Source organism: Haemorhous mexicanus, chromosome 1 (genome assembly GCF_027477595.1).
Source record: "Haemorhous mexicanus isolate bHaeMex1 chromosome 1, bHaeMex1.pri, whole genome shotgun sequence".
Classification (NCBI taxonomy): Eukaryota; Metazoa; Chordata; class Aves; order Passeriformes; family Fringillidae; genus Haemorhous; species Haemorhous mexicanus.
In genome coordinates, this window is record NC_082341.1 from 23371560 (window position 1) to 23392355 (window position 20796).

Below are 20796 nucleotides of genomic sequence, written 5' to 3' on the forward strand. Positions count from 1 at the left end.
AGCCTTGAAAATCAATGTTTTTAATGTCTGCTAATTGTGCAATCTTTTTTCTGTGTTTAGAGTACACTTTCTTAACTAGTCTGTTAATAATGATATTGCTCTTGCTTCTCAGGGTTAGAATTCATTGGGATTTTATTGCTGCAAAATGGGAATTGAAGCATATTGAGTTTTGTTTATTTTAATTTGATTTTTATTCTAAGTTGAAGTGTCTTACTATTTTGTTAAAACTCAATTTTCCAAACTATGTATGTTTAAATTTACTTTATGCATACCATATGTGCAGCATTCCATTCAGCACATTATTAATGTCAGAAATTTCCAAAGATGGGCCTTTTTATTTTCTTGTTTCTCACTCTTTTAAATTGTGTCTTTATATTCAAAGACTGATTTACAACTACAAATGGAAGCACAGCGGATTTGTCTATCCCTGGTTTATTCAGCTCATGTAGACCAGGTTTGTGAGTCCTTGAAGGCAGAAAAAGAGAGTGCACTTTGCAGTCTTAAAGAGGAACTTGTTCATAATCATATACAAGAGATGACTGATCTTAAAAGAATGCATCAGCTGGAGCTCCAGACTCTGAAATTTCAACAAGCAGGTAACTTGACCAGAATTATGAGAATGAAGCTCTGTATGAAAAACTGCCTTAAAAAACCCTAACCAAACAAGCACAAGAGCTTGTGCATCTAGCTGTCCAATAAATTGTTTTATATCATATTTTGAAGGGGTTTTTTTTGAGAAATTGTTTACCCAGTAAATGCAGTCTATTACTGAGGTAAATTATTACTGGGAAAAAAAAGGATATAAAAAATAAGGAATCAAAAGTATTACAAGTCATTGTTTGCTGTTTATATTAGCTCAATTATTTGTAAAGAACAATATAGTAGATTAATCTAGAAGGTAAAATAATAAGCAAATTCACCAGCAAAGTATTTTTAGACTTGTTCTTTTCTCTTTTTTTTGCATTGCTGCATTGACTCCCTGCACACTTTAGGTAAACTTTGGTACTCCTTTTTGCCTCAGTGAGCTTTTATGTTATCATGATGGTTTTCTATCTCAGGTTTTCTGTTATACCATGTTTTGCCCTTGTTTAATTTTTTTGCACAAGTTCTTTTCCCTCTACTGGTTATCTGTATGCTTTTATCTCTCTGGAGGTCAGTAATAAACAAAGTCATTTCTTATCTCTTGCTCCTCTAGAATGTGCAGCTCAACTGTGATAATTGAAACTGTCCATGTGTTGTAACAATAAAGAGAGGAACAAAAAAGTGTCCTTCCTCAAGCTGAAGAGGCAGACTCACTGAGGCAGGAAATTAGACCTTTGAAAAGTTGTTGTTCATCTAGTGTTTAAAAATAATATGAATAATTTGTATTCATAGATGATGAAGAGAAATCTACACAGAGACTTATAGAAAAACTGAATGAAGCTGTCACTGAGGAATGTTCCAGGCTGGCTCAGGTAAGACTTAACAAAAAGCCTTTTTCAAAATGAAAATTTGGAAAACAAAAAATGATGGTTAGTGAGTCATCATATTTTTCTACATTATTTTTGCAGGTTTTCTTTGCAGCTTTTCTCTTTGCATTGATCTCAAAAATAGAGACTGCTGAACTTGAGCTTCCAAAATAGTATTGCAAGTGGTTTTGTATTTTTTTTCCCCCTAAACTTATGTCCTTGTCCAGACGAGTCTTTTGTCTTACACATAGTCCTACTCTTCTAGCTAATGTTGATCTCATCTCTACTAGGTTCTAAGTTCTTTTTTCCTTTCTCTTTGTTTCTGGATATATGTTTTTGATTCAAGAGTCTGATGTCACTCACAAGTGTCTTGATGCACAGGACATCACCTCTCATATCTGCAATAAGATAGTAAATTTTTTCTTAGCTGCAGCTTATCTTTCAAAGATTATAAAGTGTCAGACAATCTAAAAAAATTACTGTCTGTATTGTTTTTAATAAATAAATATTACAGTCAAAAATTGAAGCTTATATTTAGGCTTCATTCTAATATCAGCCACCCGTAATGATATTTTGGCATATTTTTTTTTCTAGATTAACAGTAATTGATGGCCATTACAGGTACTTTTTGACCATCAGTCGAGTTACTTGGTAGACTTATTTCTAGATAAATTAAGCTGCTTTTGTCACTCATTGTAAGTTTTCAAATCTAAAATATTTTGAATGGATGGGGTTTGTGGTTTGGGGTTTTTTTTTTCCTTCTTTGCTGGACTTTTTTCAATACCTTTTTGAGAAAGTAAATAGCAGAATTTTAACTTGAGATCCACCATAGGAGAGATTAAGCAGGACTCCATCATAGCTCACAGAAAGTGGCAGCTAAATGAGAGTGCTTGGCATGAGCTGTTTCACAGTGTGAAAAATGCTGCCTGTTTGTATGATACTTTTGCAGAGCTGTTGGAGAAATTATGGCTTTACTTTTCTAAGTTGAATTTGTTTTGTGTTGAGTACAAAATCTTTAAATAAAGAATCCCACTGTGCTTTGAGCAAGCAGTTTCTTTTCAAGTATCACCTTCAGAAACCATGTGGACAAATCTTCTCTTTGCCTGCCCATTGTGAATACAGCAGTGTTCTGCTGACCCCATAGCACCAACAAACATAGCGTATTCTGTTCATTACTTGCTTTTTTATGCCATTCCCTTTTATCTGATTTCTTCAGCACTTAAAGAACAAGATGAGCTGTAATCCATAAAAAGATAAAAATTTCTGCTTTAAGGAATTCCTCTTTTAAGTAAAATTGCAGCTTATGAGAATGAGACATTTAAAATGTAAAGTTGCTTTCCATATTACTAAAGAAGGCTATTCTCTGCAAGATTTTAATACTTGGCAATTCCAAATTAAATACTGATTTGGAAACATATGCATTTATGCTTTAGCTGAAAAGTCTTTTCATACTGTTTCTTTTATCAGGAGTTTTAAAGATTGTCTAGGTGGAATTCTTAGGATTCAACAGAACATTTATGCCATCATTTTCACAGAAGTTAATGCTCACAAAATACAACTTTCTCCTGTTTTTCTTGTTTTCTTTATGAATTGTGATTGATAAAATAATAATAAATTGTTTACTTTTCACTTTGCTTGATTTTTTATGCAGGTTTTGTGTGGCAGTCAGAATGAACATTCTTCAGCTGCTGTAGAAGCTGTTGATAGGGAACAGGAAATTTTCTGTAAACCTGATGTAAAAGAAAAATTGAGTGTGGAATTACCAGTACACAGAGATCAAGCTCAAGGTAATGACTTTGTACTACCTTGCTGGTTAAAAGTACTTATTTAAAGTATTTCAGACTGGCAGTTACGCCATTACTTTTTCAAGTACTAATACATGTGCTTTAATAGCTGGTTTAGAGATTTCCTCATTATTCTGAAGCACTTTATTTTTGTTGCAGATATTTTCTTACGCTGTTTTCATTTTCATGGATATTGGTGGAAAAAAATTTGGGGGTTTTTCTCTTCCTCTTCCTCCTTTTGTAGAAGAAGCTAGCAATCCTACCAAAAAAATGCATGTGTATCAATACATACAAAAATGTGTTCAAAATCTGGAAGGACTTCACTTGTTTCAGTATTTTGTAATGTTTATCAGACAGTTCTTCAGGGCAGAACTTGTGAACAAATCACTTGTCTTAAAATTTATGGTAAAATTTTAATTTTCTTTTTTTAAAGTCCCTGGTTCTTTGTGTAATTTAACTGTGCAAGAGCGTATGGATGCACTTCTCCAGAAGATAATGGAAGAGTACAGCAGGCTGAAGGCACTTCAAACACAGCTGATGGCGGAGTGTAAACAGGTAAACTTTAATAGCATAGAGTATATGAGCATTTGAATTTTCTCTGTTGCATGAATTCCTTCTGGATGACTGAGGAAGTGTTTGAAAATATGTGTATCCTGGTTGAGTGGCAGAGCAAAGCGGTGATTTGAGAAAATGGAGAAGGCTGCTGTCCATGTCACAGAATTGTGGACTGGTTGAGGTTAGGAGGCACCTCTGGAGTTCATCTAACCCAGCCCCTCACCCAAAGCAGTGTCAGCTAGGAAAGATTGCCAAGGACTGTGTCCAGCTGAATTTTGATACTTCACAAGCCCTGTGGGCAGCTTTGCCTTCTTCAGGTTATACATGCCCAGCTCTTCACCTCTCCTAGTACAACAAATGCTCCAAGCCTCCTATCTCCTTTGTTACTCTCTGCTGGACTCCTGCCAGTATGTCCGTTTCCCTTTCACACTGGGAATGCAGCACTGGATATAATATTTTTGTGCTATTACTAGACAAATTGTTGCTAATTGCATTTACTTGGTTATTATTTAGGTCAAGGAACCAAGGGTGTCTTCTTCAGAAAGGAGGAAAGAAGAGGAACCTATCCATATGGAAATAGGAAAGGAAAGTTTGCAGACTCCTTCACAGAATCTAATGGGTAAAAAGATGTATATGCTGTTTTTAATGTATGTATATTCAGAGAGAAAGAAAAGACAATGACTTTTAATTTTAACTGATTTATATCTTGCTAGAGCGTAAGAGATTTTTTCTGATTTTGCAGTACAATACTCTGATTTTCTTAATTCTGTAAATTCTTTCAGAAGTAGATTCCGTGATACGTTTTTGGTTTAGTACTTTTTAGTTTTCCACAGTAACAATTTGTTACCCATATCAAATATTATTTTGCAAAATGGAAGATTAGGTTATCATTCTTTGTTACAGAAAAGTAGTTGACAGGATGTCAGAAATTTTTTTAAACTACGTTAATTATTCAGTCACTGCTAAATATTTGTGAAGAAGTTAAAATAGTTTCTTTCGTTCTTTCATTCTTTCATTCTTTCCTACTTTTGTTTGCTCTTTTTTCCGTTCTTTCTTTGGTTTGTGCTTTGTTTCTTTTGTTTTTTCTTTCTTTCTTTTTCTTTCTGTCTGTCTGTCCTTCTCACCCCCTCCCTCACACAACCTATATACAGATCCTACAATTCAAGAATACTGTTCAAAGGAGATAGGGAACCTTAAAAAACAACTTGAGGAGCAGCATGCTCAAGAACTGGAACACCTCCGGTCCTATTTCCAGCAGCAGCTGAGAGAAAGTCAAGAGAGGTACACTACAGAGCTTGTCCTTCTGCAGGAGAAGCTTCAGATGGCTGGGGTGTCCTCTGACCACACAAGGTATTCATCAGTTTTTCAACGCTTATAACTTCACACTCATTCAAGAAGTGTTTCAAATAACCATTTGTGTCAAGCTCTGTGTTCTGCTTCAGAATTGGAGCAATTCTTTATAAACATACTGCTCTGCTGTAGTTTTGTTCCTTCAAGAGTTGTTAAGAGTCTTACAAAGAAATGACATAAACATTGCAAATTAAGTAGTGCAGCATTTATAGCTACTAGAGGAAGATTTCATAAATGGAATAATGTATAAAAGTAATTTCATATATATGAGCTTTATAGCAGCAATTTCAAAACTTCAACTCAGTAGACCACATTTAGTCTTCAAAACTCCAGGCACTATCCTTCACATCTAAAGATATCTTGTGTAGATGTAGTTGACTCAAATTAATTATTTTCTAGAATGATAGATAATTCTAAAGTTTGTGGTGAAGTTTAGGTCCAGTTAACACATTCTGGTTTTCACCAAGTGGGCAAAATACTGGTTTTTTTTAAATTATTATTTCCTCTCTCTGCTTTTTGTACCTTTCTAGTGTATCCACCGATTCAGAAAGAAAGTTAAAAGAAGTCTTCAGGAAAGTGAAGTGCACAGAAAATCTTCATCAGAAAAAAACAGATAAAGCATTAGAGGTATGATCTAACTCAGTTGATAGCTAATATATATAAGCGTGACATAATTTATATGCTTTGCTTTGGCTTCTTACATTAAAGTGAATTATGGACTAATATTTAATAGAGTCAGGTAGTTATTGTCTTAGTATTGTACTAATTATTAGTACTAAGTATTAGACAGTCCATGTTAGGGGCAATATATTTTTCTGAAAAACATATATGGGAATTATGATCAAGAAAACTTGCTTTATCGATGCTGGGTTTACATTTATTTTATCTCTGAAATGAGACGTTTCAGTTGGCTGCTTCTTACTAAAGTGGGAGAGAATTAGTGTTCAAATTCTGAGATTTCTTCAGGAAACTTTTAAAGTATTGTGACTTTTTTTAAACACGAGTTATGAAAGGAGCAATTTAAGTGAAATACCAGGACTTCTGCCATACCTGCTACACAGTTTAGGAGAAATTTTGGAAAAGTAACCCCAAAGATTTTAAGAGACCAAGTGCAAATGGGAAAGACCCCGTGGATTCCTGCCCTAGGAGTGCTGGAAATCTGGCTCAAAACCTCTGCCTTTTGCAAAATAGTAACATTGTTTTGTTCTGTGATTCTGTGCTTACTGACCTGGTTTCACTGCATTTAACATCTCAGATAGTGCTGGAAGGAGAGTTGTTGCAAACTTAACTTTTAAAATTCATTTTGAAGCAGAAACCAGGCAAAGTGTTCTACCCAGTTCCTCTGTGTTGTGGTACAAAATTACGTGATTTGTATGAGATGAACAAAACCTAATTCCGAGAAAAAAATCTCTTGCCAGATTTAAACTTGAAACTAAAGAAGTAAAATCACAAATATATTATCTGAGATTTCATGTTTTTCTTACAGCTTGGTAGGGAGATGGAAATGCAGAATGATTTGGATGTTGTTCAATTGCTCCAAAAGCAGTATCAAGAAAGATTGGAAGAAGAAGTAGCAAAGGTTTTCCTTTTATTTTATTACTTTAAAATATGTTTAAAAAATCTGTCATTTTTATTTGTCTTTTTCAACTATTTCGGCAATTGCTGTAGCATATGCTAACTTTTGTATGATTTATTTACAAGGAATAGTTTCATTTAACTTCTGAATTGAAAAGTCTTAAAAATTCTGGAATATTTTGGGTTTTCTTAACTATCTTTCCTATTCCTAACTCATAATTTCTCTTCATATGGGTTGTAGTTGTAATTAAAACTTCAAAGGAAATAGACAACATGCTATCATATTCTGCACTAGAATTTATTTTAAAAATACTTGGAGTGTATTTCTTGTTACCATAGGCTTATCAGCAGGTCAGTTCAAAAGACTTTTGCACTTAATATTATTTCTCATAATATTTTATTGTACATTTTAATATGTTGTGTGAAATGCATTGTTTTTCTTTCAATCTGGTGACTAAAACATGAAAAGTAAAAGTAAGATTTTATAGGTAGAGTATATATGTGGATTTACTTAACTTTCTGCTTTTCAAAAAAGTTTCCACTTTTTTGCAGAGTAAAAAAAAAAAATACTCTCTCATCTGCTGCCAAGAAAACCCTTCTTTATGAGGAAAAAATGCTGCTTTGGTTAGGATCAGTTTAAGTTCAAAAGACAAACTCACATTTTCTGGAAAGGAAGAGTTTGGTGTTTTCAGGTGTAACAATTCTGGATTTATTATACTATTGTTTCACACTTTTTGTATCTTATGCTATAAATCATTGTATTCTAAATCTAGATTAGAATTACTCACATGAGAAAAGAGATTTATTTGTATTAGAGATACTGAGCAACACAAAAGTTACCAGCCAGTTGTAACTATAACTGCAGCTAGTTAGTGCCAGTAGTTTCTTTCTGGTTAAGTAAAATTCCTGTGCTAAGTATCAAGCACATGGCAATGCTTTCTTTATACAGCCCAAAATTGCATGTCAGTCAAACTTTTGCACAGGATGCTTGGCTAGATAGAGACAGCTTAGCACAGCTGCTCTTAAGTCTGTTTGTCAGCACTTTCTGAAATCATCTAATAGGATCTTTTTTTAAAAAAAAACCGCTTTGATATTTCCATGCTAAATATTCTATTGTAACTGAAAGCAGCATTGTAGTTCATTAAACTACCTTAAATACAGTGTGTCTGTATTTTAAGACATGACCATTTTCAAGATTGACAAGCTATCTTTGTCCTAGATATCTTGTCAATCTTTAAAGATATCTTTATCTGTTTGTTTTCCTCTGGGAACTTTTGATACTTACATTTTTATTGTTGATGGTCATCTATGAGATTTCTTCAGTACTAGGAGATGCTGTGAAGCATAAACTAATGTAGACTTCTCTTATATTTTCAGGTTATTGTGTCAATGAGTGTAGCATTTGCCAAACAGACTGAATTGTCAGGAATTGCTAGGCAGAAGGAAGAAGAAGCACCAACGCAGACTGTACGTCCAGAGAGAATACATTTTGGAATTAAGAAGCAGCACAGTGAGGAAGAGGTTGACAACCTTATTAGGAAAGTAACTGGAAAAGGCAGCAGGAATGAAGAAGGATTGAAATCACTTAGCAAAGAGCTCAGTGAAGAGTCTGGAGAGATCAATTCACTTGGAGAACAGCTTCATTCTAATAGCAGTCCTGATTGCATATTAGGACAGACAATACAGAAGTCAGTAATTTCTGAAGAACTTCTTTCCCATAGCAAAGGTCTTACAGCCGAAGAAACACCAGTAAGTGTTAAAAAAAATTAAGACGAAAATTCCATTTAAATATTTCCTTTTCCCTTTCAAAGAGTTGACAACTTCAGACCAGAATTATCTACCCTTCTTTCCTGTGTGCTATGCCTGAGGAAGGGAATATGATGCCAGCTATATTGCAGACAATAAATTGTTTAAAGACTTTTTGTAAATTAGGTTATTTTTTAGTATTTATACAAAGAATAGACTAAAAATAGTGCTTAAACAGTTTGAGTCTCTTGTGATAAAAGATATCAGCACAAAAAGTATTGAAGTGATGTAAAGCATATAGTAAGCATTTCACAAACATGGGGTGGGGCCAAGCTAAAATAAATATGATAAAAGGGAGTCGTAAAAAGCATGAAAGTTAATACTGTTTAGAGTTATTGGAAAAAAATGATCCTTTTTAAATGGAGAATAATTCTATGCCTGGACTGTCCAAGAAGCAGGCCACACGATGATGCTTTCATTCCAGCTACTTTCATTTATGAAAGCATTTTCTGAAATTTATATTTAAACATATTCTAGGACCAGTTGTTGAGAATAAGATGCTAAAGTAGTTGCTCTGTTTCAGCTCTCCAGTGAGGTGGTGGCCCCGGCCACAGCCACAGCCACATCCAGCCAGCTGCTGCTGTACGAGGAGCGCTTGGAGGACATGCGGCAGGAGCTCGTGCGGCAGTACCAGGAGCACCAGCAGGCCACTGAGTTACTGAGACAGGGCCACATGCAGCAAATGGAGCGTCAGAGGGAAAGTCAAGATCAACTCCTAGCTGAGCTGGAGAGTCTTAAGGTGCAATTAGCTGAGGTAATACAGAATTCAGCCAGTGAGTTAATACGGGTTAACAAAGGAGCACCACCAGGCAGATTCATATTTATGCGTTTATATCTATGTAGAGAGAGAGAGAGGCATGCACACATTTATCATGTGCATGCATACACACTTGTGCACACACACATACCTTTTTCTATGTGTGTGTGTACATACAAACCCATATATGCAAATATGTATAGAAGACATATTTCTTTAATCAAAGCTCAGGCTGTGATGGATTGATTTAGACTTCTGTAAACATGGAGCAAACCTGCGGTGCTGCACAGCAGCCAGAAGAGAGTGATTGTGGATGCCCTGCCGATCGTGCCACCTTCCAGATGCATGGCCCTGCGTAGGATGCAGGCTAGTAGCCATTTACATCAGTGAAGCCACCAGCCATGACTAGAAATACTATAAAATTCTTAATTTTTCATCATTCTGATTTGAACAGTATCAGTGGCTTCCTGCAACAATGTGTTTTGATATTTTGGGGGTTTTTTCCCCAGTTCTGGGAGATAAGTCCTTAACCAACTTTGAGAATGAAACAATATCTGTAGGGTTTGGTGGGAAACATCAATGTTTCTTTGCCTTTTCAAACTTAACTTGCTGTCACTCCATATCTATTCAAAGCCTACAGTAGGTGTGCTAATGAAACTCATTAGCTTATCTTAATTAATAATAATACAAAAATAATGTCATTTATAGACATGTCTTTCACGGATCCCTTCCACTGAAAGACAAAGTAAAAATAATCCAGAACAATATATCTTGCTCTGATTTAATTTCAACAGTGAAGTGCATTACCAAAATGCACATGAAGCTAGTAATCAGTGAATGCTAGAATTATTTGCTGTCACTGTAGAGTGGAGCTTCAGAGCTTTTTCCAAACCTAGTTCTGCTGTTTAAGTTTGGGCTCATGGAGTTCTGGAATCTAGAAAGCCCGTCACTTTTATGTTTGGAATCCTTTCCAGCAACATCAGCTGTCTCTCCTAGCTGTTTTGAAGGTGTCCTAGAATAATTTATCCTGATAATCTTTTCTTTTGATATATGCATACTTTCTCCTTTTACCTTTTTTTTCCCAGTTTGTAACTGCATCTTTGTCAGGGTTGCAAATTCCTGTAACAGATAAAAATCACTGAGTAGAACTTAGGCTGCTGGGTTTTTAGTATGTATGTTCATAAGAACTGCATACTAATGTATGCATTGTGTTTAAGCCATGAACACTTCTAGGTCTTCTAAAAGAGAATGTGTGTAGGGTTTTTATGAAATAAGTATTATTATATTTTTTTCTTGTGCAAAACATGTTACAGCATGTAATATTCAGAAATTCCCTCCAGTTTGCATTGTGACCATTTTACTTCCTAAAGAGCTTAAAAATGGTATGAAAATCTTAAGGAAGGTTTAAGTATTTTTTAGCTGTATTCCTTTCTATAGAGCTTTCAGTGTTTTTGTAATGATTTAACAAGACAGACTGAAATTTCATTGTTCAGTGTCTGTAAAGAATTAGAAGTGACAGGACTCACTTGACTCAGAAGCTTAAAAAACTGTGTGAGCCTCTATAACACTTCTTTCTTAGCGTGTCTCGATGGAGAATGACAGCCTGGTTGCAGAGAGAGAGAGAATGCTTTTAGAAGAACTGGAATCATTAAAACAGCATTCTGGACCCGGAAAAGAGAGGCTGTTTTGTGAGTTACAAAACAGCAGCACGCAGACAGAGGTAAATATGGACTTTGACTTTCTGGGCAACCGTGGCATGTAAAGCCAGTAAGAGATTCCTGTTGGCTGTTACTCGTTCTGTGTAATATATTTTCCTAAACAATGTTGGGTATTGCTGGAGCAGAGCAGCGGTAAGATTCAAGAGGTGATAGTGGTAAACATAGCTTTTTGAATTCAGGTAAACAGAAGCTGGTTGAACAGCTTGAAGGTGGGGATGATTACTACAGCTATTTCCTTAAGTAAACTCACTTTTTCATATTGCTATAGCAACACAAACAGAAAGTACAGCAGCTGCTTAATCAGTATAACAAAGTTCCTTCTAATTGGTCCTGCCTTGGATTTCCTGGTTTGTTTTTTTTAATATTTTTTTCCACATAGTAAGAGTATTACATGATTTGTAATTTGGTGCAGAAGTACTAAAAAGGAAATGACAATTTCATATCCTGCCATATATAAGAATATGTTGATTCTGACATGACAGGATTCCTGTCCTTTTTATTTTCTCTCCCTCTGCCAAAACTTAATCAGAATGAAAATGAAAACCCAAACGATGTGAGAGAGCAGCTCTTTGAGCATGAAGATGGGGGAAGAAAGCCTGATGAAACACCTTCAGCTCTTCTTTCTAAAGAAAGGTGCTTAGAACTGTTAAGAAAATATTCTTCTTAAATTTTGATAATCATGTTTTTGCTGTTAGAGTAATAATATTTATAAGCTTTATTCTGACTGATGATAATGTGCACATTTTGTTCTAGAAAACCATATTTGTAAGTTTATGTATTTTAGGTTAAATAGTATCATATTTTTTATGAAGCCTAAGAATGTAATGTTATAGGGGATGAGACAAATCTTAGCCTATTTTACTATATATTTTGTATTACACATGTTGAATCATAAACATTATTTATAGACATATTTATATACATATTGTATGTACATATGTGAATTAAGTTTACATTAGTATGATTGTTTTATTTTATAATACCAGTGGACTATTCTTTAAAGTTTTTGATATGTGTAGAGGGACAATTTTCTTAACTGTCATTTTGAGAAAGGACTAATTTTATAATGAATACCAGGTGAAAGCAGACCTCTGCTATAAAAGAATAACTAGATAAAATGCCAAGGTAAAAATAGAAATAGTGATAAATACTTTGACTTTTTACATATTTTGTGAAAAGAACTGACTTTTAACACAAATGCGTATTTAGTATTTATATGATGTAGGGTTTAGCCTTAAAAAAGAAATCTTAATTTTGTTATTTCAGTTGCAAATCTTCTTTGGTTGCAAGGGTGTATTAAAGGCTACAACCCACTTGGAAATAAAGGAAAGATCAGAGGATTGATTAGTTTCTGTCTTGCAGGCATGTTTTTCAGAAGGCTAATGAAAAACTCATGAAGATTCTTTTAGAAGTTGGGAAGACAACTGCAGCAATGGAAGAGACAATTGGTCAGCATGTTCTTGGGATACTGGACCGGTCTGGGAAAGTCCAGGCTTCCAAACAAGCTGGTTGGGACACTGAGACCGAGGAGTCAATAAAACCCTGCATCCGTGTAGGGTATGAAAAAGGTACTGATTGTATAGTTTTATATTTCATAAGAAGTATCATTTGCATGTTTTAATGATATATTTAAATACTCTTAGCTTTGATATTTTAAATTAAACTTTTTTTAAGGAAAAAACCCCCACAACCTGTTTTTCATTTGAATGCATATGACATCTCTGCTTAGGAGACAACATTTCTGAAGTTGTTTGGGTCATGCTCCACGCCAGTTACAACTCACATCTAGGGTCCTGTTGCAAAGCCTGCAACAGAATGGGAAAGTGATTGAGAAGCCAAGAAAAAAAAAAAGTTTCTGTTGATGGAGGCAAAAAGAATGAAACATAACTCCATGGCACATTGCACCACTTACACTCTCCTGTGTATATGTGGGGAATGGGAACTAATGTCAAGGGCTGTATCTCCACCAGGGCACTGAAAGTACAGAGGTATGCTGCTGGTCACTGCGGCCCAGCTGGCAGGGGGCAAGCCTGTATATGTGTGTTTATGGACTTCATTAGCTTCCTAAAGAAGTGTTTGCATGCAAATCCAGTTTTGGACACAGTTCCAAGAACTTCTCAACTGCCAACACTTGCCCATCAGCTGTTTCCAAGAGTGCTAGTTGGCACAAGACTGAAGGAGCATTTTGATGTTATAGTTAATTGCATACCAGTGTCAAAGAACTCTACTGGGCTCTGTTTATTTTCTTGTGACTGCACTAGGTTAGTGTCTGTCCATTTCTCTTTTGGGCAAGAGTAGGTGCTTGATTGTGCTGGCATTTAGGTACATTAAGGTTGTGCACATGCATCCTGAATCTTGGTGGGGAGCTAACAAACAACAGATCAGTTCAACCTCAAACACATTATACATCTAGATTTGGCTGGAATCTTAACTACTAGGAAGGAGAAAAAGAACTGAAAGTCAAATAATGCATTTCAGTATTAAGAAGGTGTCTATTACAGGATAATAATACAACTGGTAAATGCAAGTGAACTTCACCTCTTTCTTTCAAAATGTAGATTATTTCATGTTATTGATTCCATCTGGCTTTAAATATAGGTCACATTAAGCCTCGGGGCAAGTTAAGAAGGGTTGCATGAGTTTGTAGCACAGACACATCTTCAGTTGATCACTCAAAAGGTTATCTGCAATGACATGTATAAAGTTGTAGTCTAACAATTTCTGAAGTTTTCAAGTTAACAGTAGATTTTTTCTTGTACTTCTGTTTCATTTTTTAAAAAAGTAACTTTTATTTTCTATACATATAACTGTATTTAGTTGTGGGAAAAATTGTCTTTTCAAACTTCAGGCTTTTGAGGCTTTGCTTTTTTCCTCAAAGAGCAGATTGGATAACTAAGCTTCTGATCTTATTTTTTGGTACATTCACTTTTTGCCCGCTCCTGCTTATCAGTGTTTATATTTGTAAGTGTCACTAATTATTGTCATTAACAATTCTTAATGCATTACATATATGTAGCAAAACACAGTTCAAAAATATCTTTTTGTCATTTTTACTTATTTGGCTTTCTTAATGCTACTGTCTAAACACACAACATGCCCTGTGATTGGAATGATTTGCTAATTTCTTGTGAAGCCTTCTGATGAAAGAGGAGTCTCTTCAGGTAGAAAAAAAGCTCAATTCCATTCTGTTAGTGACAGAATGTGTTTGCTATTAGTTACTTTGCAGAGGTGTTTAAGGTTTCACTCTCCTCTAAGAAAAGAAGTGTCTGTTCTTGTAATGCCCCTCCTTGGTACAGAGCAGCATTCAAGCTGCCCACCTAGCAGTTGTTTACTCCAGTATCCTTTTTGCATGTTTCCTTACATTCAGAAATAATAGTGAAGGAAGGAATAACCAGAGTAAAAAGTGAAAATTAAAGAAGAGCTAAGCTTACAGTAGTTATAATGGCTGAATGTATGGTTTGTAATGTATCTCTGGGGCTGTATTCACAGTTCTCCTTTTTTGCTCTCAAAGTGGTACTGGAGCATCCTTTCTGCCACTCGGGTCATGCAGCCATAGTAATAGTTGTACTGTTTCACCAGCTGAAATATTTGATCATTCTTCAAATGGAATTAGATTACTAGTTCTGTTAGTGTTTCAGCCATGGGATTCTTGTTATTCATATTCTAAACTAACACTTAAATGGCTTGAGAGGACAGGTTTTGAAATTTTTCCCCATTATTTTATAGAAGTTAGAAATATATAGACAATGTAGGGTTATTTTTAAACTGTGCATGTTATTGTATTTTCTAGTACCCAGGCAAACAGATCTTCCTTTTTAATTAGTTAGGGAATCTGTAGGAATAAATTTATACCAATAAAAATCTAATCTAATAATAAAGTAGTAAAGTAATGTGCTACTTGAAGGGAATTCTCTCTGACCTTCTGAGCATATTCCATATCTATTGACAAGCAAAACTCAGCTTACTGTTTTTGCTGAGTTACAGCATTTTTAAAAACTGAATCATTAAAATCATATGCTTATAACCACACCTGATTTATAGAGTGCATTTATAGAGGGACATTGACTAGGTTATCTGCAAGCACAGGATTTTATTTCTAGAAGAGTGAGTAAAGTTCAAATTTCAGCCATAAAACATATCATTGGAATGGCATTTGTGCTCAGTAATCTGGTGAGTTTGCTTGGCTAGAGGGACTGCAGTAATGCAGGTTGCTCTGGAGAAGCCTGCAAGGTTGTGGCATTCCTTGACTGTTAAACCCTCTTGCCTTCTGAGCTCCTTATTTCTGAGCAGTGTACCAGGAAAAAAGGCAGTAAATAGCTAAACACTGTGCTGCCACAAGACTGATTTTTTTGTTTTCAACTTGTAACCCCTAAGCTCAATTCCTAAGAGGAATCCCAGGAGTAAACTGAGATACTGGTTCTACATGATGCAAAATATGTATTGCTTCATAAATGTCACTTGGCAGCTCATAAACAACTTCTGTATCTGAAACTTCTGAGCAAGCACTCTATAATTGAGCACTTTTCTTAAGATTTAGCGGGCCGTGACATCTGATGTGCTGAACTGCATGCTCCATGGCAAAGGAAACAATATAAACCTTTGTTTCTTTGGTTGATTTTTTTTTTTTTTCCCCCTTCATTACCAGGAGGGAGTTTACACAAAGAGATGATAGTTTTACTTAAGTCAGTTATGTTATATTTGTTATTTTGTATTGACTGAAAAACAGAATTACAGGACAGTGGAATTTGATTTAGTTCTGTTAGGGTGGGAGAATGAACAGCCATATAAGGATTAACAAAATGGGAATTAGCATTAAGCTGCTAGGGTGATTAATGAGACTGGGCAATGTTTCTATTTCTTGTTTCCACTACTGAAAATTGTGTGGAAAGATGCTGTACCAAGCTGCTTTGTACTAAGACCATTTTGAGGGGAAAAAGATACAGAGACTTTTACTGCACACTTAGGAAGACATTTAATGTGATTTTGTGGTCTTAAGTTCCACTTTGTAGGAATCATAATATGTTTGTCTGCTTTTATCAGTTAGGTTGCCAACCCCATTGTATGAACAGAATTATCACAAGTTTTTTTTGCATTTGATACTTGTTGGGGTTTTTTTGATGTCTTTGAGACTACTAAAGTTTCCATGTGCCAAATTAGACTTTTGGTGACAGCTCACTCTTTCTTTCCTCATTTTTTATAGTTATAGTTTCAGGCAAATTATGATGTTTTGTTTTGAGATATTTCATATAACAAAATGAAGTTTTAATGTAAATTTATTTTGTATTTATCAAGAAGTAATAGAAGCAAATTACAAAAGAATTGTCATATACAAAACAGGAGTCTTAACTCTTGTTAGGAGTTTGTGGAGGCCCATTGGTACTGTTCCGGTCACTGGCGAGAAGCAATAATAATATTAGTGACATTATTAATGTAAAAGACATATTCTGAACCTGGCTTTTAAAATTTACATTCTGAGCTGCCATCAGTGTTTTAAAGTTTTTCTTCAGAAGTTTCCAGACAGACAATTCATATGATTTTGCAACCAACTGCACATTTCTGCGGTCATTTTGTATAATCTTTATTTTTGTATTTTACACACAATCATCATTGCACAATTCAGACGTACCTCACAAGCAAATCATTTACAGAAATGGAAGGGTGACAGGACATGAATTATGGGTTAAACCTGAGAAGGACAACAGGAACATTACTGAGATTATTTGTACTACATCAGGAAAGAATTAGTTTGTGCAATAACTAATATGTCATTGTTTTATCTTGTTTATAGCTGTGCTACTGTACTGTGAGCTTTTATTTTGTGAGATCTCTGAAGCTAAGCAGGGTCTTACCTGGTCAGTTCTTAAGATGGGTGGCCTCCAAAGAGCATCAGGTGCTGCAGTAAGTGTGTTGGTGGCTCAGTAGGGAGTCTATTTCCCTTCAACTCAGTCTTTAACCAATATTTTGGCACAGCATTTGGAAATATTTATGCTGCTCGATATCCATCTCAAATGAAGGTCCTTTCTACTCTGAGGATATTAAAGCTTCTGCATCACTATTGATATATTTTGAAACACCCAAACGCAGCCCAAATTTGGGTGATAAGATATCAAAATGCTATAGAATATGAAAAGTGAAATTGTTAATTTTGCAGCCTTCCTTATACTGCAGGGGGTTGGAATGTTAGGGTGTTGTGGGAAAGCTTTTATGGTCTATAAACCCATTGCAAATACTTAGAGGGCTGGCAGAAAATGGCTGTCAGCCACTGCTAGGGTGATTCCACTACAGGAGTTAGACTGCCGCCATTCCAAAGTGCAATACTCAAAAGTGCTTTGAAATCCTGTGTAGATGAAAGGTGCCATGTGAATGTATCTTCTGTTCATCTGGTTATTCGTTCTGTTCATGCATATAGTGTGCTTCTGTTTTTTCCCTTTGGAGTGTGAAAACAGTTTGTAACATTATATCCCTCATATCTAAAAGGAGATATGAAACAGTAATAATACAACTAGAAGAAAAAAACCACTAAATGCATCTGCATTTGAAAAATCTCAGCAATTTTAAGAGAAAAGTAAACAAAGTGAAACCTTCCTTAATTAAAATCACTACAGATTAGTTTGTTGTCTATGGGTCATATATATGGCTGCAGATATTATTGTCAGAATACCTGCAGGTAGGAATGTATATTAAGTACACCAGGTGGTTAATCATGTTGCAGCTTGTTACAAAAAAGCTAAAAACAAACCTCAAACTAGAATCTGACTTGCTTGATAGGTTCAAACAAAATCAACAAGAGTGCTCATATTATTATATGCCTGCCAATATTATTTGCCTGCCTGGTTAGGAGGCAAAACCAACAAAAGCTAACTACATTTTTAAAGGCAGTTTGTGAGATTGACCTGTTGTAATTTCAATTCAATTTCTGTAGCTAAACAAACTGTTCTAGTTCAGCAGTCACAATTCGTAGAGTAACCAGGAACTTGAATTCAAAGATAACCCTGTATTGAAACTTCATTGCTAAACAGGCATTGAGTATTCTTAATTCATTTAGTCATAATGCTTTTCCTGAAAAATAAGACATTTTTGAGAAAATCCTAAGCAAAAACATCTAATTGTTAAAAAATTGCACCATACCAAAATATTTACTTTAAATATATTCCAGAAATATACTTCATTTAAATAAATTGTCATTTAAAAAACTCTCCACAATAGCATTTATTTCTGACATTTCAGAACTGTCAGTCTAAGGGCATAACACTTCTTTATTTTTAAAAGACTTTATCAACAATAGTTTCAGCTGTCACGATATACCTACTGTATTGTTCTTTCATACCAAAAGTGTGATTTTAAAACATCTCAAGACTTTGCTTTCACTTGCATTGCTTGAATTCTAAATATGGCAAATTTGCTGTTTTTTAGAAGAATTGCTATCAGCCTAATACCATAGGCAAACCTTGTGTGTCTGGCTTTTCAGAAAGAATGGATAATGTCCTTAAATGGAATCAGACCTCAGGAAGATTGAGAAGCAGTCAGGTGCCAGGTGGCCCAGCAGCAGGAACAGTCCTGCTGCACTGTGCTTGATTTGTTCAGCTGCCCATTTTAGTAAATTTTCAGTTCACTAATAACCATGCTGAATATTGTTGTTCTGTATTCTAGTCTGTTTGTGCTAAGAAGCTGAGTTGCATGCATGCCTTTCCTTTTACTCACTTGAGTTTGATTCACTGACTTGAACAGTTTTGTGTTAATGCATAGTAACATAATTGGATGTTGGTGAAACAGGGACTGACAGTCTGGTGTTGGTTTTGTTTGGGGTTTTTAAACTGATTCGTATTTTAAAGACAATCTTGCAAGTATTATTGCAAGTTATTCTAAGTAGTAAGGGTTACTGATGGTAACAAAAGTTCAAAGATGAGCATCAGAGCCCCTTGACATACTGAAAGTATGTCTAAAATATTGTCTGTTAATATCTCCTTTTCTCTTGCACTTCTGCTTCTTTTTAATTAACACATTGTTTATCTTGTTTGTGTGAATTTTAGTATGCAGTTTTTCCCTTTCTGTTTTTGTGACTAAGATGAATATTTTAATCATTTTTGGATATGTCTTTCTTATTGTAACTGAGTTGCACAGCTTTTCATGTTTGCAATTGCTAAGAGTCTGTCTGAAAGGGTAACTTTTTTTTTTTTCCTCAGAGTCCTGCTCCTTATATCATGGAAGTAGTATGGGAGATGATGATATTAACATGTGGTCAGGAACAGCAGGTGAAGGACTGCTGAGCCAACATCTTGCAGAAAGTGGGATGGAAATAGATCCCGAAAATGAAGAGCTCATTCTGAATATTAGTTCTCGACTGCAGGCGGCTGTTGAAAAGCTTCTGGAAGCTATCAATGAAACTTCAAATCAGGTGGGGTGATTTAATAGAGATGCACTTTAAATTCTGTGTCTCAATTGGGCTTTTTTCTTTATTTTTCTTGTAATTATATTTTTGTAAGCCTAAAACCCATAGATTCACTTTGACAGCTGTAACAATGCTTCAGGTGCCTCCACCCAAAAAAAGACTGCTCCAGCATGACTTCCTTGAATGAATTTACTTTCTGCTGGAAGTCTGCTTTGGTCTGCAGAGGAAGCCTGAATTTGGGCATTCTTACCAATGTAGGGCAATCTTTCATTACTCATATGGATCATCTGCATTCTGCTACAGCTGAGAGATGAGACGGGAGTTGTCAGAGCACATAGAGCTTGTGAAGAGGAGGATTGAGGGGAGCTATGTCTAGTTCTCTTGACAAACATTTTAGTCTATTGACTAAAAAGGTGGAGCTCTCCTGCTGTCTCTTCCAACTGATTTAAACATGGCCAGTTAAGCACATATCCACCTTACTATCAGAAAATGAGTCTGCGCTCCAGCATTTATGTGAGGTATGTGATTCAGGAGTAGAATCCAGAAAAGAGGCAGTTTGCTATCGGAGTACTTTCTATGGTGGGATGCTAGTTGCTGTCTGGAGTACTTCCTTGTTAACTGAAATAGGAACCAAATACCTAGGTCAGTTCAAATCACACTACTTTTTTCATGTGCTCTACTTTTAGATTGTGTACATTGCAATTTGAAGGTGTCAAAGTATTTTCCTTCATAGCTTTGTAGCTGAGACTTTGCCAATACCAGCAAGAGTTATGGCTCAAACACACACAGACACATTTTCTTCAGTAATACCCATTATACAGAGATGGATTTATCCCTGATGATCACATATGTTTGGCTTTTTTTTTTTCCTTAAGTTAATAAAAAAATCCCTCTGATTACACATTTTCTCACAGTATGAATATTGACACCTCTCTGGCTGTTCTGTAAAAGGACTTCTCAAGTTTGTCTGCTTTGCAATGTCTGCTTATTGGATTATATACAGTTCTTGTATATACCATGGATATAAAAGTGACTTGAAAATTATTTTTAAATATTCAGAAACTGAATCCTTTATTTTTTTCCAGTGTGCAATATTTTATAATCTAAAACTGGTTACGGGCAGAAAAGATTTTAACCTTTCCTCTAATCAGTTGTGTTTTGCATACAGACATGTACCCATTTCTTCAAATAAACTTTAAAGAGTCAGAGAAAATCTGGCAAAATCTTCAAAGTAGCTGTATGAGACCTGTCTGAACAAAGACTTTCAGACCTGAAGTGCAGTTTGAAACTTGAGGCAAGGCATACAGTGGGTGTATTAATTCAAATTCCACCTGCTGGTGTTATGTATAGGTAAATAAACTGGGCCACTCCCCTGAACTCTTTCAGTTGGGAGATACTAGCAGGAAGCCTTTAA

At 35.3% G+C, this 20796-nt stretch overlaps 1 protein-coding gene across 5 annotated transcripts in view; it reads left to right on the forward strand.

The window, feature by feature from the left end:
* AKAP9 (A-kinase anchoring protein 9) overlaps positions 1-20796 on the forward strand; it is a 106185-nt gene that overhangs the window by 48324 nt on the left and 37065 nt on the right. For all 5 annotated transcript variants that reach the window (XM_059843028.1, XM_059843037.1, XM_059843047.1 and 2 more), the window contains 14 exons: positions 383-596; positions 1375-1454; positions 3100-3235; positions 3666-3787; positions 4301-4406; positions 4939-5137; positions 5668-5764; positions 6624-6716; positions 8090-8461; positions 9042-9272; positions 10855-10995; positions 11523-11626; positions 12356-12561; positions 19177-19388. In XM_059843028.1, coding sequence (XP_059699011.1) covers positions 383-596; positions 1375-1454; positions 3100-3235; positions 3666-3787; positions 4301-4406; positions 4939-5137; positions 5668-5764; positions 6624-6716; positions 8090-8461; positions 9042-9272; positions 10855-10995; positions 11523-11626; positions 12356-12561; positions 19177-19388 — 2313 coding nt within the window. The remainder of the gene's footprint in view (positions 1-382; positions 597-1374; positions 1455-3099; positions 3236-3665; positions 3788-4300; positions 4407-4938; positions 5138-5667; positions 5765-6623; positions 6717-8089; positions 8462-9041; positions 9273-10854; positions 10996-11522; positions 11627-12355; positions 12562-19176; positions 19389-20796) is intronic.